This window comes from Chiloscyllium punctatum, chromosome 17 (genome assembly GCF_047496795.1).
Source record: "Chiloscyllium punctatum isolate Juve2018m chromosome 17, sChiPun1.3, whole genome shotgun sequence".
NCBI classification, from domain to species: domain Eukaryota; kingdom Metazoa; phylum Chordata; class Chondrichthyes; order Orectolobiformes; family Hemiscylliidae; genus Chiloscyllium; species Chiloscyllium punctatum.
The window spans coordinates 93,922,145-93,944,963 of NC_092755.1; the positions used below are offsets into that span (position 1 = coordinate 93,922,145).

At 43.3% G+C, this 22,819-nt stretch overlaps 1 protein-coding gene and 1 pseudogene across 2 annotated transcripts in view; both read left to right on the forward strand.

The window, feature by feature from the left end:
* The first annotated feature begins 5,082 nt into the window (after positions 1 to 5,082).
* On the forward strand, positions 5,083 to 5,648 carry LOC140487659 (dynein light chain 2, cytoplasmic pseudogene; annotated as a pseudogene).
* Positions 5,649 to 6,133: 485 nt separating this feature from the next.
* Positions 6,134 to 22,819, forward strand: part of LOC140488140 (aldehyde dehydrogenase, mitochondrial) — a 55,268-nt gene continuing 38,582 nt past the window's right edge. Inside the window, exon 1 of one of the 2 annotated variants that reach the window (XM_072587963.1) lies at positions 6,134 to 6,152. Coding sequence is in view for 1 of the 2 variants with exons in the window: in XM_072587962.1 (XP_072444063.1) it covers positions 6,354 to 6,479 (126 nt within the window). In the remaining variant the exon portion in view is untranslated. The other variant, XM_072587962.1, reaches the window with a different exon arrangement.

Here is a 22,819-nt window from a genome sequence, read left to right on the forward strand (position 1 = left end):
TCCTTCTCTGTGCTCCCCCTCACTTCTCTCCTTACACCTTTCCATTCAATTTGTTTTTGCAAGTTTTACGAATTTATTTAAATGCCAAAATTTTAAGCTTTAGAAATTTTAGCTTATGAGGAAATAAATTTGCAGTTTTAGAAAAAAAAAGCCTGATGAATTAGCTTCAAAATACCACCCACAGCTGAACCTTAAAGCTAAACACCAAGTTGGTATTTCTTGCAAAGACATAACTATACAATCTTTGCAAATAAAAATCAAAGTTTCACCAAATTTAATCATGGCTCATTCACATTAGGCAAGCTGGGTGGCACAGTGGTTAGCACTGATGCCTCACAGCACCAGAGACCCGGGTTCAATTCCTGCCTCAGGCAACTGTCTGTGTGGAGTTTGCACATTCTCCCAGTGTCTGCGTGAGTCCCCTCTGGGTGCTCCGGTTTCCTCCCACAGCCCAAAAAAAACGTGCAGGTTAGGTGAATTGGCCATGCTAAACTGCCTGTAGTGTTAGGTGAAGGGGTAAATGTCTGGGGGTGGGGTTGGTGTGGACTTGTTGGGCTGAAGGGCCTGTTTCCACACTGTAAGTAATCTAATCTAAAAAAGTATGCATATGGAGATAATCTTTAATACATCTGAGGTTATGCACATTGGCAATAAGAATAGAAAAGCTGAATATTATTTAAATGGGGAAAGATTGTAGAAGCCCTGCAACACAGAGGGATTTTGGGTCCTAGTGCGTGAAGCACAAAATGCTAGCATCCAAATTCAGACAATAGAAAGCAAATGGAGCGTTGGCCTTTATTGCAAAGGCAATGGAGTCTCAAAATAGGGAGGTTTTGCTAGGTTATGCAAGGCACTAGTCCATAAGACCATAAGACATAGGAGCGGAAGTAAGGCCATTCGGCCCATCGAGTCCACTCCGCCATTCAATCATGGCTGATGGGCATTTCAACTCCACTTACCCGCATACTCCCAGTAGCCCTTAATTCCTTGTGACATCAAGAATTTATCAATTTCTGCCTTGAAGACATTTAGCATCCCAGCCTCCACTGAAGACCACAGCTGAAATACTGTGAACAATTTTGGGCCTCCCTGTCCAAGAAAGATATATTGGCAGTTGAAGCAGCCCAGAGAAGGGTCATTAGGTTTATCCCAATATGGGGGAGTGTATGATGAGAGATTGAGCAGATTAGACTTGTACTCATTGAAGTTTAGAAGAATGTGAGGAAATCTTATTGAAACAAAGAAAACTCTTCAGCGAGAAGTCAGAATGGTGTGTTGCCTCCCAGGATCGAGGATATCTTGGGGAGGGTGTAGAATATTCTCAAAGGGGAGTGGGATCAGCAAGAGGTTGTTGTACACATGGGAACTAACAACTCAGTAAGGAAAAAGGATGAGATTCTGAAGGAAGAATATAGGAAGTTAGGCATGAATTTAAAAAGGAGGTCCTCGAGGGTAGTAATGTCTGGATTACTCCAGTTCTATGAGCTAGCGAGGGTAGGAATAGGAGGATAGAGCAGATGAATGAATGGCTGAGGAGATGGTGCAAGGGAGAAGGGTTCACATTTTTGGATCATTGGAATCTCTTCTAAGGTAGAAGTGACCTGTATAAGAAGGACAGATTGCACCTGAATTGAAAGGGGACTGATATCCTGGCAGGGAGATTTGCTAGAGCTGCTTGGGAGGATTTAAATTAGTAAGGTGGGGGGGGGGGGGGGGCACCCAGGGAGATAGTGAGGAAGGAGATCAGTCTGAGACTGAGAAAGGAGCAAGTCAAACAGTCAGGAACAAAGCAGAGAATGAGGCAAATTAAACTACATTCATTTCAATGCAGAGGCCTAACAGGTAAAGCAGATGAATTCAGGGTATGGTTAGGAACATGGGACTGGGATATCATAGCAATTGCAGAGACATGGCTCAGGGATGGACAGGGCTGGCAGCTTAATGTTCCAGGATACAAATGCTATAGGAAGATGAGGGAGAGTGGCGTTTTTTTCATAAGGGTTAAGATTATGTCTGTACTTAGGGAGGATATTCCTAGGAATACGTCCAGGGAAGTTACTTGGGTGGAACTGAGAAATAAGAAAAGGATGATCGCCTTATTGGGATTGTACTATAGACCCCCTAATAGTCAGTGGAAAACTGAGAAACAAATTTGTAAGGAGATCTCAGTTATCTGTGAGAATAATAGGGTGGTAATGGTAGGGGATTTTAAATTTTCAAACATAGACTGGGACTACCATAGTGTTGAGAGGTTAGATGGAAAGGAATTTGTTAAGTGTGTTTAAGAAAAGGTTCTGATTCAGTATGTGGGTGTACCTATTAGAAAAGGTGCAAAACTTGACCTACTTTTGAGAAATAAGGCAGGACAGGTGTTCCCCCCCCCCCCCTCCCAGTGAGGGAGCTGTTTGGGGCCAGTGACTATAATACTGTTAGTTTTAAAATACTGATGGAAAAGGATAGACAGGATCTAGGGTAAAAGGCAAGATTGGTAGGTGTAGGGAATGCTGGATGACAAGAGAAATTGAGGTTTTGGTCAAGAAAGAGAAGGAAGCATATGTCAGGTATAGACAGCAGAAATCAAGTGAATCCTTAGAAGAGTATAAAGGCAGTAGGAATAAACTTAATAGGGAAATCAGGTGGGCAAAAAAGGGACATGAGATAGCTTTGGCAAATAGAGTGAAGGAGAATCCAAAGGAATTCTATAAATACATTAAAGACAAAAGGGTAACTAGGGAGAGAATATGACTCCTCAAAGATCAACAAGGCAGCCTATGTGTGGAACCACAGGAGATGGGGGAGATACTAAACGAGTATGTTGTATCAAAATTTACTCAGAGAAGGACATGGAAGAAAAAGTATGTGGGGAAATAGATGGTGACATCTTGAAAAATGTCCATATTAAAGATTAGGAGGTGCTGGATGTCTTAAAATGCAAAAAGGTAGATAAATCCCCAGTACCTGATCAGGGGTACCCTAGAACTCTGTGGGAATCTAGGGAAGATATTGCTGGTCCCCCTGCTGAGGTATTTGTATCATCGATAGTCACAGATAAGCTGCCGGAGGTTGGTTAAAGTGATGCTACTATCTCAAAAAGTTGGTAACGAAAAGCTAATGAACTACAGACTGCTGAGCCTGATATCGATGCTGAGCAAGTTGTTGGAGGGAATCCTGACGGTCAGGATTTACATATATTTGGATAGGTAAGGACTGATTAGGGATAGTCAACATGGTTTTGTGGGTGGGAAATCATGTCTCATTAACTTGATTGAGTTTTTGAAGATGCAATGAAGAGGATTGATGAGGGCAGAGTGGTCTATATGGACTTCAGTACGGTGTTCCACAAGGTTCCTCATGGTAGACTGGTTAGCAAGGTTAGATCACATGGATTATACTGAGAATTAGCCATTTGGATATAGAACTAGCTTAAAGGTAGAAGACAGAGGGTTGTTTTTCAGACTGGAGGCCTGTGTCCAGTGGAGTGCCACAAGGATGGGTGCTGGATCCACTACTTTTCATCATTTATATAAATGATTTGAATGTGAACCTAGAATGTATAGTTAGTAGGTTTGCAGATGACACAAAAATTGGAGGTAAATTGGACAGTGAAGATGGTTACCTCAGATTACAACAGGATCTTGATCAGATGGACCAATGGGCCAAGGAGTGGCAGATGGAGTTTAATTTAGATAAATGCAAGGTGCTGCATTTGGGAAAAGCAAACCAGGGTGTGACTTATGCACATAATGAGGTCCTGGGGAGTGTTGCTGAACACAGACACCTTGGGTGCATGCTCATACTTCCTTGAAAGTGGAGTCTCAGGTAGATAGGATAGTGGAGAAGGTGTTTACTATGTCTTCCTTTTTTGGTCAGAGCATTTAGTATAGGAGTTAAGAGGTCATGTTGCGACTGCGCACGATATTGATTAGGTCATTCTTGGAATATTATGTGCAATTCTGGTCTCCCTCCTATAGGAAGATGTTGTGAAACTTGAAAGGGTTTAGTAAAGATTTGCAAGGATGTTGTCAGGGTTGGAAGGTTTGAGCTATAGGGAGAGGCTGAATAGGCCTGGGGCTGTTTTTCCTGGAGCATCGAAGACTGAAGGGATGACCTTATTAGAGGTTTATGAAAACTTGAGGACCGTGGAAAGAGTAGACAGACAAGGTCTTTTCCCTCAATTGGGGGAGTCCAGTACCAGCGGCATAGGTTTAGGATGAGAGGGGAAAAAATTAGATGGGACCTATGTGGTGCGTATATAGAATGAGCTGCCAGAGGAAATGGTGGAGTCTGGTACAATTACAATATTTAAAAGTTACCTGGATGGCTACATGAATAGGAATGGTTCTCAAGGTTAACGGTCAAGTGTTGGCAAATTGAACTAGATTAATTTAGGATATCTGGTTGGCATGGAAGAGTTGGACAGAATAGTCTGTTGCCTCTTATACATCTCTATGAATCTATGGCTATTCAGGGGCTTGACAGCATATTCAGACGTTCTTTCCCCTTGTAGGACACACTGAGACCAGAACGCATCATCTCAGAGTAAAGGGATACCTGTTGAAGACATAGATGAGGATTGTTTTCTGTTAGGTGGTGGTGCATCTGTGGAATTTTGTTGACCATAGACAGCTGTCAAGGCTGGGTTGTTAAGTATACTCAAGGCATATTTATAATCATGAAGGCAATCAAGGGTTATGGGGATAAGGCTGGAAAATGGAGTTGAAGATCATCAGATCAGCCACGATCAAGGTGAAAGAGATTTTTAAAAACGGCAGACGGTGGAATCCAAAGTAGACAAGCAGGAGGCTGGAAGAACACAGCAAGGAAGGCCTCCTTATTATCTAGGTGAATAAAAACGACCAAAGAATGGGAGCATTTATGGTCATCTATTCATAAACACTACTTGAAACTTTACAATTGTTCACAGCTGTTATAAAGTCTATTCAGGTAGCTACAAGTCTATTCAAGTCTATTCAGATGGAGCAGCACTCCAAAAGCTTGTACTTTCCAATAAACCTGTTGGGGTGTAAGCTGATGTTGCGTAAAAATCTATCCTGTCATTTCCACCAAAAAAATGGCCTCATCATGACGTATATAAACCGGCTGGTAGCTGTCATCAAGAATGCTGACATGTCTGAAGACATGCAGCAGGAAGCTGTGGAATGTGCTACCCAGGCATTAGAGAAGTACAACATTGAGAAAGACATAGCAGCTTACATCAAGAAGGAATTTGACAAAAAGTACAATCCCACATGGCATTGTATTGTGGGTAGAAACTTTGGAAGCTACGTGACTCATGAAACAAAACACTTCATCTATTTCTACCTGGGCCAAGTAGCCATCCTTCTTTTTAAGTCTGGCTGAAGAAGCTGAACTATTGGGCTTCAAATGCAGTTGATCCAAGGAAAAGACTACTTTAATTAAAAAGTACGCTCTGTTTTCACTAATCCACAAAGGGAAACTTGAAGAATGTGTCCAGTGTAATTTCCAACATGGTGAAACCAAATTTGAGATGGGTTTTTTTTCTCCTCCCTCCCCACCCTTCTGACAAAAGGTCACTACTGAAGTTTTATGGTGACTTTGTATTTATTTTCTTTGTCCTACTTCCCAATGTTTCCAATTCAATAAATGAGTTTTGATACCAAAAAAAATATAAACCGGCTGGTAGCGCCATCTGGTGGAATAGAGGGGACAGTTGACTCTTTGTCCTGATTGACTGTAGGGGGAGGGTGGAGAACATGCGTGTGGTTGACAGCGGGATGCAGCGGCTCAGTTGCGTGATTGACAGCGAAAAGGGGCGGGCCAGGTCTGTGGTTGACGGTGGAATGGGGCGGGTCTGACCAGTGATTGACAGCGGAATGGGGCGGGTCTGACCAGTGATTGACAGCGGAATGGGGCGGGTCTGAGCAGTGATTGACAGCGGGATGGGGCGGGTCTGACCAGTGATTGACAGCGGAATGGGGCGGGTCTGACCAGTGATTGACAGCGGAATGGGGCGGGTCTGACCAGTGATTGACAGCGGAATGGGGCGGGTCATGTGATGATCGATGGACAGAAGCTGTTAACGGTCACGCATGACCGTTCGCGGGAGAATGTCAAGCTGAGGAGGAGGGAACATGGAGCAGGACCGGGGCCCACAAGTTTTGTAATTGAAGGTCATTTTCGAAAATACTTCTCTCGTTCCACCTCCAGGATCCTGTCCGGATTTTCTCGGTGTCGATTTAAATTTAATTTCCTGTTGATTGGAAGCTGGGAGTGGGTGTTGGTTTTTTTTTGGCAGGAGGGTGTGTTCGAGAATCGTGAAGGAACAGTTTTGTTTTGTAACAAGGTCAAGTGTTTACTTCTCCCTACACGACATGTTGTTGTCGAAGGGCCGTCGGCTTCCCAGAGTGTTTGCACTAGTTACCTCTGGAGTTAAGAGATATTCTGCGGCTGCTGCACTTCCAGCTCCAAACACTCAGCCAGATGTTTACTATGATAAGGTAAAAGGACATGGGCTGTCTAAATAATCATGAAAGTTGATTATGTAACCATCAAAAATGCATTTGAAGCTGCACTGAAATGTGAATTATTAGCAAACAAAACTAACATAGAACAATACAGCACAGAACAGGCCCTTCGGCCCACAATGTTGTGCCGAACTTCTATCCTAGATTAAGTACCTATCCAAATGCCGCTTAAAGGTCGCCAATGATTCTGGATTAGTGGTGCTGGAAGAGCACAGCAGTTCAGGCAGCATCCAAGTAGCTTCGAAATCGATGTTTCGGGCAAAAGCCCTTCATCAGGAATAAAGGCAGTGAGCCTGAAGCGTGGAGAGATAAGCTAGAGGAGGGTGGGGGTGGGGAGACAGTAGCATAGAGTACAATGGGTGAGTGGGGGAGGAGATGAAGGTGATAGGTCAAGGAGGAGAGGGTGGAGTGGATAGGTGGAAAAGGAGATAGGCAGTTCGGACAAGTCAAGGAGACAGTAACTGAGCTGGAAGTTTGAAACTAGGAGGAGGTGGGGGAAGGGGAAATGAGGAAGCTGTTGAAGTCCACATTGATGCCCTGGGGTTGAAGTGTTCCGAGGCGGAAGATGAGGCGTTCTTCCTCCAGGCGTCTGGTGGTGAGGGAGCGGTGGTGAAGGAGGCCCAGGACCTCCATGTCCTCGGCACAGTGGGAGGGGGAGTTGAAATGTTGGGCCACGGGGCGGTTTGGTTGATTGGTGCGGGTGTCCCGGAGATGTTCCCTAAAGCGCTCTGCTAGGAGGCGCCCAGTCTCCCCAATGTAGAGGAGACCACATCGGGAGCAACGGATACAATAAATGATATTGGTGGATGTGCAGGTGAAACTTTGGATGTGGAAGGCTCCTTTAGGGCCTTGGATAGAGGTGAGGGAGGAGGTGTGGGCACAGGTTTTACAGTTCCTGTGGTGGTAGGGGAAAGTGCCAGAATGGGAGGGTGGGTCGTAGGGGGGTGTGGACCTGACCAGGTAGTCACGGAGGGAACGGTCTTTGCGGAAGGCGGAAAGGGGTGGGGAGGGAAATATATCCCTGGTGGTGGGTCTTTTTGGAGGTGGCGGAAATGTCGGCGGATGATTTGGTTGATGCGAAGGTTTGTAGGGTGGAAGGTGAGCACCAGGGGCGTTCTGTCCTTGTTACGGTTGGAGGGGTGGGGTCTGAGGGCGGAGGTGCGGGATGTGGACGAGATGCGTTGGAGGGCATCTTTAACCACATGGGAAGGGAAATTGCGGTCTCTAAAGAAGGAGGCCATCTGGTGTGTCCTATGGTGGAACTGGACCTCCTGCGAGCAGATACGGCGGAGGTGGAGAAATTGGGAATACGGGATGGCATTTTTGCAAGAGATAGGGTGGGAAGAGGTGTAATCCAGGTAGCTATGGGAGTCAGTGGGTTTGTAAAAAATGTCATTGTCAAGTCGGTCGTCACTAATGGAGATGGAGAGGTCCAGGAAGGGGAGCGAGGTGTCAGAGATAGTCCAGGTAAATTTAAGGTCAGGGTGGAATGTGTTGGTCAAGTTGATGAATTGCTCAACCTCCTCGCAGGAGCACGATGTGGCGCCAATGCAGTCATCAATGTAGCGGAGGAAGAGGTGGGGAGTGGTGCCGGTGTAATTACGGAAGATCAACTGTTCTACATAGCCAACAAAGAGACAGGCATAGCTGGGGCCCATGGCTACGCCTTTGGTCTGGAGGAAGTGGGAGGATTCAAAGGAGAAATTGTTAAGGGTGAGGACCAGTTCGGCCAAACGAATGAGAGTGTCAGTGGATGGGTACTGTTGGGGACGTCTGGAGAGGAAAAAACGGAGGGCTTGGAGGCCCTGGTCATGGCGAATGGAGGTGTAGAGGGATTGGATATCCATGGTGAAGATAAGGCGTTGGGGGCCGGGGAAACGGAAGTCTTGGAGGAGGTGGAGGGTGTGGGTGGTGTCTCGAACGTATGTGGGGAGTTCCTGGACTAGGGGGGATAGGACAGTGTCAAGGTAGATAGAGATGAGTTCAGTGGGGCAGGAGCATGCTGAGACAATGGGTCGGCCAGGGTGGTCAGGCTTGTGGATCTTGGGAAGGAGGAAGAACCGGGCAGTGCGGGGTTCCCGGACTATGAGGTTGGAAGCTGTGGGTGGGAGATCTTCTGAGGTGATGAGGTTCTGTATGGTCTGGGAGATGATGGTTTGGTGATGGGAGGTGGGGTCATGGTCAAGGGAGCAGTAGGAAGAGGTGTCCTCGAGTTGGCGTTTGGCTTCAGCGGTGTAGAGGTCAGTGCGCCAGACTACCACTGCGCCCCCTTTATCCGCTGGCTTGATGGTGAGGTTGGGATTGGAGCAGAGGGATTGGAGGGCTGCGCATTGTGAGGGTGAGATGTTGGAGTGGGGGAGGGGGGATGACAGGTTGAGGCGGTTAATGTCCCGGCGGCAGTTGGAAATGAAGAGGTCGAGGGCAGGTAATAGGCCAGCGCGGGGTGTCCAGGTGGATGCAGTGTGTTGGAGGTGGGCGAAGGGGTCCTCGGAAGGTGGACGGGAGTCCTGATTGTGAAAGTAAGCTCGGAGGCGGAGGCGACGGAAGAATTGTTCGATGTCACGTCGTGTATTAAATTCATTGATGCGTGGACGGAGGGGGATGAAGGTGAGTCCTTTGCTGAGGACTGATCGTGAGTCCTCAGTGAGTGGGAGGTCTGGAGGGATGGTGAAAACACGCTCTACCACTCCCACGGGCAGGGCATTCCATGCCCCCACCACGCTCTGGGTAAAGAACCCACCCCTGACATCCCCCCTATACCTTCCACCCTTCACCTTAAATTTACGTCCCCTTGTAACACTCTGTTGTACCCGGGGAAAAAGTTTCTGACTGTCTACTCTATCTATTCCCCTGATCATCTTTTAAACCTCTATCAAGTCACCCCTCATCCTTCACCCTTCCAACGAGAAAAGGCCGAGAACTCTCAACCTATCCTCGTACGACCTATTCTCCATTCCAGGCAACATCCTGGTAAATCTTCTCTGCACCCTCTCCAAAGCTTCCACAGCTTTCCTAAAGTGAGGTGACCAGAACGGCACACAGTACTCCAAATGTGGCCTAACCAAAGTCCTGTACAGCTGCAACATCACTTCACGACTCTTGAATTCAATCCCTCTGCTAATGAACGGTAATACACCATAGGCCTTCTTACAAACTCTATCCACCTGAGTGGCAACTTTCAAAGATCTATGTACATAGACCCCAAGATCCCTCTGTTCCTCCACCTGACTAAGAACCCTACCATTAACCCTGTATTCCGCATTCTTATTTGTTCTTCCAAAATGGACAACCTCACACTTGGCAGGGTTGAACTCCATCTGCCACTCCTCAGCCCAGCTCTGCATCATATCTAAGTCCCTTTGCAAACATCAAATGCCCTCCTCACTGTCCACAACTCCACCTATCTTCGTATCATCTGCAAATTTACTGACCCACCCTTCGACTCCCTCATCCAAGTCATTAATAAAAATTACAAACAGCAGAGGACCCAGAACTGATCCCTGTGGAACTCCACTTGTAACTGGGCTCCAGGCTGAACATTTACCATCTACCACCACTCTCTGACTTCGACCGGTTAGCCAGTTTTCTATCCAATTGGCCAAATTTCCCTCTATCCCATGCCTCCTGACTTTCCGCATAAGCCTACCATGGGGAACCTTATCAAATGCCTTACTAAAATCCATGTACACTACATCCACTGCTCTACCCTCATCCACATGCTTGGTCACCTCCTCGAAGAATTCAATAAGACTTGTAAGGCAAGACCTACCCTTCACAAATCCGTGCTGGCTGTCCCTAATCAAGCAGTGTCTTTCCAGATACTCATAAATCCTATCCCTCAGTACCCTTTCCATTACTTTGCCTACCACAGAAGTAAGACTAACTGGCCTGTAATTCCCGGGGTTATCCCTATTCCCTTTTTTGAACAGGGGCACAACATTCGCTACTCTCCAGTCCCCTGGTACCACCCCCGTTGACAGTGAAGACGAGAAGATCATTGCCAACGGTACTGCAATTTCCTCTCTTGCTTCCCACATAATCCTAGGATATATCCCGTCAGGCCCGGGGGACTTGTCTATCCTCAAGTTGTTCAAAATGTCCAACACATCTTCCTTCCTAACAAGTATCTCTTCTAGCTTACCAGTCCGTTTCACACTCTCCTCTTCAACAATACGGTCCCTCTCGTTCGTAAATACTGAAGAGAAGTACTTGTTCAAGACCTCTCCTATCTCTTCCGACTCAATACACAATCTCCCACTACTGTCCTTGATCGGACCTACCCTCGTTCTCGTCATTCTCGGGTTTCTCACATATGCATAAAATGCCTTGGGGTTATCCTTGATCCTATCCGCCAAGGATTTTTCATGCCCTCTCTTAGCTCTCCTAATCCCTTTCTTCAGGTCCCTTCTGGCTATCCTGTATCCCTCCACTGCTCTGTCTGAACCCTGTTTCCTCAACCTTATGTAAGCCTCCTTCTTCCTCTTTACTAGACATTCAACCTCCCTCGTCAACCAAGGCTCCCTCACACGACCATTTCTTTCCTGCCTGATAGGTACATACATATCAAGGACACGTCGTATCTGCTCCTTGAAAAAGTTCCACATTTCCACCACATCCTTCCCTGACAGCCTATGCTCCCAACTTATGCTCCTCAAATCCTGTCTTACAGCATCGTAATTTCCCTTCCCCCAATTGTAAAATCTACCTTGTTGTGCGCACCTATCTCTCTCCATAACCAAGGTGAAAGTCACAGAATTGTGGTCACCATCACCAAAATGTTCACCCACTAACAAGCCCATCGCTTGTCCCGGTTCATTACCGAGTACCAAATCCAATATGGCCTCCCCTCTGGTTGGACAATCTACATACTGAGTTAGAAAAACTTCCTGGACACACTGCACAAACACCACCCCATCCAATCTACTTGATCTAAAGAGCTTCCAATCAATATTTGGGACGTTGAAGTCGCCCATGACTGCGACCTTGTGGCTTCTGCACCTTTCCAAAATCTGTTTCTCCACATCTCTGCTGCTATTTGGGGGCCTATAGTAAATACCCAACAAGGTGACTGCACCTTTCCTATTTCTGACTTCAGCCCATACTACCTCCAAAGGCAGATCCCCCTCAAACTTCCTTTCTGCAGCTGTTATACCATTTCTAATTAGCAATGCCACCCCCCCTCCTTTTTTACCACCTCCTTTTTTAACGATTTAAATCAATTAAAAAGGTAATGTAAAGAACTTCAATTTTTTTTTTAATGTGGATCATTGTTAGACTTGTCTTTTGCAGATAGCATTTCTGTCGTTGAATCTCGAACCGTTGACATTGCGCATGACCATTGACCAGAAACTTGATTTGACCAACCAAATAAATACTCTGGCTATAAGAACAAAGGTTAATAACAAAGAACAAGGCTAGGTAACCCTCGACTCGGTATTTCACAAGCCTTCTGAATACCTAGAAGATAGAAATCAAGGGTGTAATTTTTAAAAAAAAACTTTCCACTTCTGGTACAGCTCCTATCTCGTACTTTGAACTGTACAAGGCAAGGCACTCCTTAATTGGCATTACGTTTACTATGTTAAACATCCATTCTGCAGCCACCATCGAGTGCAAACTGAGCTGGAACAAATTTTAAATGTCTTGCAAAATACAGAATAAGCGTGAGCTCCACAAGTTTTAAGTTGCACACCACCCTGACTTGGAAATATAATATTTCCCCACTGTCACTGAGTTACAATCTTGAAACTCTCTACTGAACAGTAATGTATTTTCATCCTCTGGAAAGAATTGCAAGTGCTTCAGGCAAATAACTACTACCTCAGGCAAGAACTGTTTGCTGTGCTCACAATCTAGTTATGTAATAATGGTCTTTGACCACTTGAAACTATTTCCAGGAAATATGCAGTAAAAATCCCTATAGATTCCTGTAACAGGACTTTTTAAAACTCTTAATGTTATCCATAAAAGTCTAATTGAGTTTTTTTAGTTTAAAAAATTACCGCTGAAATGCACTAACAAAACCTTTTTGATGACTTGACCCTTTCAAACACAAGTAGAATTTTCTGGCCTGAGAGAATATTTGGCTACCTTGCCCACTTACTGGTCTAAGCAACATTGAGGGCTGAAGGGGTGGCCTGTACTGTGCTGTTATATTGTGTTCCCCCAGTGCAGTCTTCCATAATGGAGCCATAAAGAGGTAATCTCTGGAATCACCAGCAGTGATGGGTCATGAGGTGAATTGAGTGCACCAATTGGCAACTTTTGCTGTTGGTAATAGGATCAGGAGAGCAATGCAGTAAAATTGCTAGATGATGTGAGTTGTATCAAATTAAATTAACCACATACAGATTGCATTGATTCAGATGGTTACTTCAGTGCATATGACATTTACTGAAGCAAGGAAGATGTGAAGTCAGTGGGGATATTCCTATAATACTTCACTTTGTGTATAAAACTACTTGAAGTAAGGCCTGGATCTGTTTTATTTCCTTCATCTGGGTGTCAAGAATACATAATGATGTATTGGAGATGTTTGTCTCCAACAATTGCTTGTAGAAAGGCAAGCCTCTGCCAGCAGGAGCCGTCAGCCTTGACATTTAATTTATTAATTGGGAAAAGAAAATTAACTCCAATCTCCGCCTGTGTTGCTTTTTTTTAGTCATATGGAACAGAAACAGATCCTTCGGTTCAACTCCTCCATTTTAAGAACAAAATTAAATCTATGGTATTGAATGACATAGCGTCGGATGATGTGGAGTCTGTGTGGGTGGAATTGAGGAACCACAAAGGCAAAAAAACCATAATTGGAGTTGTGTACAGACCTCCTAACAGTGGTCAGGACCAGGGACGCAACATGTACCGGGAAATAGAGAAGGCATGTCAGAAAGGCAAGGTTACATTGATCATGGGTGACTTCAATATGCAGGTGGACTGGGTAAATAATGTTGCTAGTGGATCTAAAGAAAGGGAATTCATGGAATGCTTACAGGATGGCTTTTTGGAACAGCTTGTCATGGAGCCCACAAGAGAGCAGGCTATTCTGGACCTAGTGCTTTGCAATGAACCAGACTCTATAAAAGATCTTAAAGTAAGGGAACCCTTAGGAAGTAGCGACCATAATATGGTAGAGTTCAGTCTGGAGTTTGAAAGGGAGAAGGCAAAATCTGATGTAATGGTGTTACAGTTGAATAAAGGTAATTATGAGGGCATGAGAGAGGAACTGACTAAAATAGACTGGAAGCAGAGGCTAACCGGGAAGACACTAGAGCAAAAATGGCAGGAGTTTGTAGGTATAATTGAGGACACTGTACAGAGGTTCATTCCCAAGAAAAGAAAGATTAACCGGGGAGGGATTAGACAACCTTGGCTGACAAAGGAAGTCAGGAAATGTATTAAAGAAAGAGAGATCCTATAAAGTGGCTAAGAACAGTGGGAAATCAGAAGATTGGGAAGGATACAAAAGCAAACAGAGGATAACAAAGAGTGTAATAAGAAATGAGAGGATAAAATATGAAGGTAGGCTAGCCAGTAATATTAGAAATAATAGTAAAAGTTTCTTTCAGTACATAAGAAACAAACGACAGGCAAAAGTAGACATTGGGCCACTTCAAACTGATGCAGGGAGCCTGGTGATGGGAGATAAGGAAATAGCAGGAGAACTTAACAAGTACTTTGCGTCAGTTTTCACAGTGGAAGACATGAGTAATATCCCAAAAATTAAAGGGTGTCACGGGGCTGAGTTGAGTATGGTTGCCATTACGAAAGAGATAGTGCTAGAAAAGTTAAAAAGTCTAAAAATTGATAAATCTCCTGGCCCCGATGGGATACACCCTAGAGTTCTGAGAGAGGTTGCTGAGGAAATAGCAGAGGCATTGGTTGAGATCTTTCAAGAGTCACTGGAGTCAAGAAAGGTCCCGGATGATTGGAAGATGGCTGTAGTAACCCCCTTGTTCAAGAAAGGATCAAGGCAAAAGATGGAAAATTATAGGCCAATCAGCTTAACCTCGGTTGTTGGTAAAATTCTAGAATCCATCATTAAGGATGAGGTTTCTAAATTCTTGGAAGAGCAGAGTCTGATTAGGACAAGTCAACATGGATTTAATAAAGGGAGGTCATGCCTGACAAACCTGTTGGAATTTTGTGAAGAGGTAACAAGTAGGTTAGACCAGGGGAACCCAGTGGATGTGGTCTATCTGGACTTTCAAAAGGCCTTTGATAAGGTGCCACGCGGGAGGCTGCTGAGCAAGGTGAGGGCCCATGGTGTTCGAGGTGAGCTGCTGGGATGGATTGAGGATTGGCTATCTAACAGAAGGCAGAGAGTTGGGATAAAAGGTTCTTTTTCAGAATGGCAGCTGGTGATGAGCGGTGTCCCGCAGGGTTCGGTGCTGGGGCCACAGCTGTTCGCATTATATATTAATGATTTGGATGAGGGAACCGGGGGCATTCTAGCGAAGTTTGCCGATGATACGAAGTTAGGTGGACAGGCAGGTAGTACTGAGGAAGTGAGGAGGCTACAGAAGGATCTAGACAGGTTGGGAGAGTGGTCCAGGAAATGGCTGATGGAATTTAACGTGAGCAAGTGCGAGGTCTTGCACTTTGGCAAAAAGAATATAGGAATGGACTACTTTCTAAATGGTGAGAAACTTAATAAAGCCAAAGCACAAAGGGATCTGGGAGTGCTAGTCGAGGATTCTCTAAAGGTAAACATGCAGGTTGAGTCTGTGATTAAGAAAGCGAATGCAATGTTGTCTCTTATCTCAAGAGGGTTGGAATATAAAAGCAGAGATGTACTACTAAGACTTTATAAAGCCCTGGTTAGGCCCCATTTGGAGTACTGTGTCCAGTTTTGGTCCCCACACCTCAGGAAGGACATACTGGCACTGGAACGTGTCCAGCGGAGATTCACACGGATGATCCCTGGAATGACAGGTCTAGCATATGAGGAACGGCTGAGGATACTGGGATTGTATTCGTTGGAGTTTAGAAGATTAAGGGGAGATCTAATAGAGATGTACAAAATAATACATGGCTTTGAAAAGGTGGATGCTAGAAAATTGTTTCTGTTAGGCGAGGAGACTAGGACCCGTGGACACAGCCTTAGAATTAGAGGGGGTCATTTCAGAACGGAAATGCGGAGACATTTCTTCAGCCAGAGAGTGGTGGGCCTGTGGAATTCATTGCCACGGAGTGCAGTGGAAGCCGGGACGCTAAATGTCTTCAAGGCCGAGATTGATAGGTTCTTGTTGTCTAGAGGAATTAAGGGCTACGGGGAGAACGCTGGCAAGTGGAGCTGAAATGCGCATCAGCCATGATTGAATGGCGGAGTGGACTCGATGGGTCGAATGGCCTTACTTCCACTCCTATGTCTTATGGTCTTAACTAGATGTCACATCACCCTCTAAGGAGAGGGGGTGGGGGGTGGGGGGTGGGGGGTGGGGGGTGGGGGGGGGGGGGGGGGGGGAGGCGGAGGCGGAGGCGGAGGGAGTAGGGGGGGGTGAAGTTACCCCCCCCCCCCCCCCCCCCCCCGCTGGTCCTTCTTAAAATCCTTCCCCTTCACCTCAAACCCAAGACCTCCAGTTTTGGATTTCACCACCTTAGGAAAAAGACCCTGGCCACTCACCTTGTCCATGCTCTGTGCAATTCTACAGTCCTCCACAAGATCACCCCTCCGCCCCGACGCCATGAGGGAAAGAAGCCCAGGCTTATTCAGCCTCTAGGTGAAAGTGAAGTCTGCAGATGCTGGAGATCGGAGTAGAGCGTGTGGTGCTGGAAATGCAAAGCAGGTCAGGCATGTCTGAGGCACATGGGAATCGACGTTTCGGGCAAAAGCCCTGGTGGCTTTTGCCCAAAATGTTGATTCTGTTGCTCCTCAGATGCTGTCTGACCTGCTGTGCTTATTCAGCTTCTCCCCACAATTTTCTCACTCCAGTCTCTGCAACAAACTTGCAAACCCAACCTGTACCCTCCCAATGTTTAACAGCATTCTTTGGAAAGTTAGGGCAACCAGAACCACATGGAGCACTGCAAAAGTAGGCTTGTCAATATTCTGCATAGCTGCAACCATATTTAATGTTTTGCTGCATCTGTATAAAAATTCAATTGTAAGGTCAATAAATAAAAAGAATATTTCCAGTATTTTTTGATTTCTCTTGGATCCACAATGCTGCATCTTCCTTCACATCAAATGGTAGTGGTGCTTTCAGCTCTATTCCTTAACTATTCAATTTGTGGACAATTCATGGATGTTAGTTTTGCATATTTTTCAATTGTCCTCAACCAAAAATCTTTTTCACTTCTTTTTACTCCCACTCCACACTTTGACTACAATATTACATTTGAGCTACACCCAAAATGTTAATGCAATTCCTTTTTTTTTCTGAATATTCTAACCCAGTCACTTCTCATACTATCCTACACATACTCTTGTTCATGATCTAGCATAACTTAGAGAAACTTTACTATCAAATGTTTTCATAATGTCTCATGAAACCGAAATTAAACATGCCCTCTTGATTCCAGGTGGTACCATATTTTGCTTACCTGTTCTTTTAAACAGCGTTTCTTATTTTCTCAAAAGTAACCAGTTAGGTCATGCCTGACTTTTGCAGTATTGAGGCTGACTGGCTTTGGTGAGGTTCAATTAACTCTTTTCCGCAACAAACCCCTTTTTTCATATGTAGAAACCACCTAGATTGTGCTATTAACTCTTAGGGAAAACATAAAATTTGTTTACCCACTTAAATGTTAGACAAATTCCGTTTTGACTGCTTTAAAGTAAACTGATTTCAATGACTTTGTTTTTTTTTACTTACTTACTTTCTTACATACATACTAATGGTAAGAAACTGCGTGAATGGTTAAACCAGACTAAATTTGGCATAGAAAAATTCTTGATTTTGCAAGATTCCTGGAGCCCTTCAGTTAGGTACTCAGGGGCTTGCAATATGTTTATTTAAAACAACACACATCCCTTGTTGTTTTGACTATGATCCCAATGTTTTAGTGTCAAATAATATCTACATTTAGATAAACTTGAATTTTTATGTACTTAGAGTTACAAAAGTTGTGGTAAATTTAGAAAAGTAGCTGTCATAATGAGTTAACTTTTCCATTTCTCTTGCTTCATCCCTTGGAAGAACATTCTCAAATCTATGTAACTGTCACTTTATAGATGCCTGAGTAATGTGATTTGAAGGGGAATAGATGACAAGAAAAACAAGCGTCATTTGAATTTCAGGAAATTATAAATAGTTCTGTGCCTTTGGGAAGTCTGAAAATTTCAAACTGGAATGTCCTCTCTTATTACAAATGCACCCTGCTGTTGTACACCACATTAAGGTCAGAAGAACTACTAAAGAATGTGTCACTACCTAAGTCTTCCTATCCAGCCATGTTGGCCCAAATATCTGTCTTGATATAGATTCAGACTGGTTTTTTTAATCTTCATCACTTTTTTGTTTATTACAGGAAGATCAAAAATTGAAATAAACTTATCATCTTCTTATTAATATGCATATAGTTTAATGTTTGCAGCTCTTCACTATCTGGGACAAGCTATCAAGGGTAATTTTTTTTTTTGGTAGATTCATTGGAGTATGATTAACCAAGGGAAGGTTAATGTGGTATGGTATATTATGAAATTTTTCCAGCCAGCTATCAGCAAGTTAATTCTCAGATTTATTCACCTCCAAAGTAACTGCATATGACTTTTGATAGGCAAAGAAATTGTAGGGTAAGTTCAAGATAGAAATCTGCTCCTAAATCAGAAAATAAATTTTTATTCTTGATTCTATTTTCATCTATATTTGATGTGTCCTTCCCCACGTTCTGTTTTTGTTAGTTTCAGAACCATTTGAGATTTGTAATTCTGGTTACAGCAGAAGCTTCTGGTCAGAAAACACTTGTCATTTAAAAAAAAATACTCCTATTCAATGGAGTAAATGAACTCGCTGTAGAATTGTACAGTTATTGTTCAATCAATAGATAAGATTCACTGATCATGTAAAAGTTGGGACAGCACTAGTCAGATCACAGTTGTAGTACTGTGAACAGGTTTGGGTCCCTTTAATGAAATATAGATATACTGACATTGAAGGGGTTTCAGAGAAGGTTCAGTAGACTGGTACCAGGTATGGAGGGACTGTCTTATGAGGAGAGATTAAGTCAGTTAGACCTGTATTTGTTGGAATTTAGAGAAGAATGAGAAGTGACCTTACTGAAACAAAATTTTTGAGGGAATTGGCAGGATAGATTTGGAAAAGTAGTTTCTCCCTTGCAGTACAGTGTAGGACCAAGAAAGGACATGAGCCAGGAATAAGGGGTCATACTTTTAAGACAGATAAGAAATCACTTGAGTCATGAATCTGTAGAATTCCTTTACTGCAGAGGACTGTTGATGCTGGGTCATTAAGGGTATTCAAAGCTGTGAGAGATTGATTTTAAGTCAAAAGAATTTAAACTCATCAAATCAGACGTGATCTCATTGAATGGTGGAGCAGACTTAGTGCACTGGATGGGAGAAAGCGAGGACTGCAGATTACAGTTGAAAAGTTTGCTGCTGGAAGACTACAAGTCAGGCAGCATCCATGGAGCAGGAGAGTGATATTTTGGACATCTGTTCCACATCAGGAATGTGGAGGAAGGAAAGGGGCTGAGAGATAAATGTGGGGGTGTTGTAGAAGGTAACTGGGAAGGTGATAGGTGCAGGTTGGGGTGATAGGTCAAAGGGGACGGTGGAGCAGATAATTGGGAAGGAAGATGGACAGGTAGGACAGTTCAAGTGGGTAATTGCCTCTAAGTTTCTAAATCTCCCCTTTCCCCACCTCAACCCAGATCCAACCCTCCAAATCGGCATTGTCCTATCTGTCCATCTTTCTTCCCACCTATCCACTCCACACTCCTCTCTGACATATCACTATCACCCCCCCCTCCCCCACCCACCAGCATCTACCTATTGTCTTTCCAACAACCTTTCCTCTCCACCTATACCCCCACCCTCCTATTAGTTGAAGGACTAATTCCTGAAATGTGACTTTCCTGCTCTTAAGATGTGCTTGGCTGCTGTGCTTTTCAATTACTGCACTCTTTTGACCTGTAATTGACTGGCCTATTTTGCCTCCTATGTTTTATGGTTATTTTAACATCTACTGTTATTCTGTATGGTTGCGATGTAAAATGATCTTCCTTAGATAATTCTCTTGATTTTCTAAACAAAACTATAAATTTCTGTTTTCTCCTCTACATTTGAGTCAGTGTGCTGTTAGTATGGATTTTAGCATTTCCTCTTCAACTCTAGTGCAAATAGTTTGAAAATTCCAATTTTGATTTCTGCCAAACATATTTTCAAAATTTCAGACTTATCTTTGCATTTTGGTATTCAAGCTACAGGGCTACTGTCATAACTGCAAGTATATTTTAATTATAGTCATATTTGTGCACTAATTTTTTAAATGAAAAATGCCATGCTTTAATAACTTGGTGTTTTGATTGATATACTCAGTTGGGTAAAAATACAGCTTTGTGAGACTGTGGTAAAAGTTGTGGATGGTGGTGTTGAATATAATTGACTGCTTTTGGTATAACATATCAGCTTCAGCTAGTTAATCTGTTTCTTTCTCAAGTATATTCAGTGACTTTGTCACTACAGATCTTCTGTGGCAGAAAATACATAAGCTTTGCTGCCCTCTAAAGAGATTTCTCCTTATCTCAGTCTTAAATGGTGTCTTGCACATTCTGAAAATGATTTCCTCATTCTGGATTGCTTGGCCAGGTAGAACTTTATCCCTACTTCAATCTGACCAGGCCTGTCAGACTTTTATACATTTTAATGAAAGACACACTCATTCTTCTTCACTCCAATCAATACAGGCCCAGGCCATTTGATCTCTCCTTGTACAACAAACCTGTCATCCCAAGAATCAGTTTGGTAAACCTTTGTGCTCTCTCTACAAGTATATCTGAACTGCACACTCTACTCCAGATGCGGTCTCGTTCAAAATGCAGAAAGACTTCCTTACTCTTGTACTCAAACCTTCTTGCAATAAGGGATGACACACCTTCCTAACTGCTTCCTTTCAATGTCTGGTGTATAAAAACATCCAATTCCCCTTGTACATCAGCTTTTTCTGATCTGTCACCATTTAAATAATCATGGTAACAGTCATTAAGTTTCACTGTGAATATACATGGACTCTTGATGACAGCCTGTTCACTAATCTTGTGAAAGTTAATGTCTACTTGCTCTACAGTACTTTTTGAAAATCAGTATCTACCTTCATAAGCAAGCCCTTTGGTCATAATGTGTAGGTCCATAGCTTGCTTTATCAAGCGAAACTTAAAACGTTCTCATTTTGAGACAAGGAGGGCTGGTAAGTGCTCATATCCACTGTCACCTCAAACTTTGCTCCAAACTCTAATCGTGTTGGGGACCTGAGGCCTGTGCAAAGTTTATGGTTAATGTTCTCTTACCTGACCTCAATAAGTGAGGATGGTTCTTCATTGTTCCTTGCATTCCTTTCTCTCCAATTGCCTTGGCTTATGTGACCATCCATTGGCACTGTTATTCATTGATTTTGAATTCCACATCATATCTATCAATAACTTCATGGCAAAGGAACTTCTAAATGTTAGTAGTCCCATGATTGAAAGGGACCCATAAACTAGTGTTTCTAAATCTAAAATAAAGGCAGCTGAAGATATGAAGACAGTTGACTAAAGTGAACTAGAGTAACTGCCTTAAAAAGTAGACTAATAAAGTTGCAGTGGCAGATGTTTCTAAGGAGATAATTTAAACTTGGCAAAGGTTCATCTCTGAGAAAGAGAGGCTTTGAGAAGGATGTATCAGCTATGGTGGAACAAGGAAGTTAAGGATAGTATTCAATTGAAAGAAACGTTGAAAAAGAATCTGCAAAGATCAGTGGTGGATCCGGGCATTAGACCATCTCTAAGGTCTAGCGAAGATGAGGCAGAAAACATGGCATGAGAGAAAGTTAGCTAGTACTATAACATAATTTTCTACAATCTAGAACATGGGCGAATACCCTTATGTGAGGGAATTAGTAATGTGATTGACATGAAAAATGTCTTCACTGAAGGATCTTCAGAGTTATCTACCTTGGAGTTGTGGATGCTCTGTTGTTGAGTGTTCAATATAACAATAAAACAGAATTCTGTAAAATAGACCAAACCAAACGATTAACTTAAACACATTTTAAACTCCTTTTGAAATGGTGAAATAAAACCATTAAACTCAAACGCTCCTTTACAAATCCCAAAACATCTCATTCATAAGCACACTCTGTATGGCACTAACACACCAGAGCATCCCTTTTCTCTAACACCTTGATGGGTTACTTTCAATTCAGCTACCTTTCTGGAAAATCTGATAGCTCCAGGAAGAATCCATCATACTGAGTTTAAATGTTCTCTGCTTCAAATAACTTTTTTGGCCTAGGACTATAATGAGCACATTACTTTATCTTCTCTCTTTCTCAAGATCAACATCATTTGAGACCTTCTGCAAAACAACCGAAAACAGAACAAGTTAAGACCACAAGACATAGGCCGAATGGCCTTGCTTCCACTCCTATCGAGGTTGGTCTCTCTAAGCTGTGGCACTTCCCCTTTTTGTGATGAAGTGGTAGAACCATTACCTCTGGATCCAAGTCCCACTTGCCCCAGAAATGTGCCATTAAATGTCTAAAAAAGAACAAGTACAGAAACTTTTGAGGCCTCGGCACATTTACCTTTCTAGGCTATAAAGTTTCCTAAGGTAAACAAAAGGCTATTCATTTTGAAAACTAGCCCTCAAACCATTTTCAAAAGAAATAATCATGACTACAGAAATACAAATTAATGACTAATTCATTCAGCTGCAGGAAATAATCTTGAATGCTAGTCTTTAAACTGTTTAGATTCATTCTGCTAAGCTGTGGCAGAAAACTTGTGCTTCAGAACTAGTGTTACAGTGCTGTCACTTTTGAAGAGGTTATTTTGTCCTGGGTGTTTTTTTTTAAATGGAAAAGAGGTTGTGAGGCAGATATAACTTGCTCTTTCTAAGTAAACAATTATGAGGCCTTGGGGGTTTTAAAAATTTGGAACAACGGAAGCAGCCTGGTTGCAGCCACCTCTCCCAGACTAGGTCTACTAGTTTCTTTAGTCCTTAATGTTAGTTTTAAGCAGAGTCTTTGGGGACTTAAGATTCAGAAGGCTTCAGTATATGTCTCCTGGTTGCTACATTCTCTGAATCTTTTCTTGATTTTTTTTTCCCCTCCTGAATTGGAGAACTGCTTGTGAGAATCTCTGAATTTGCC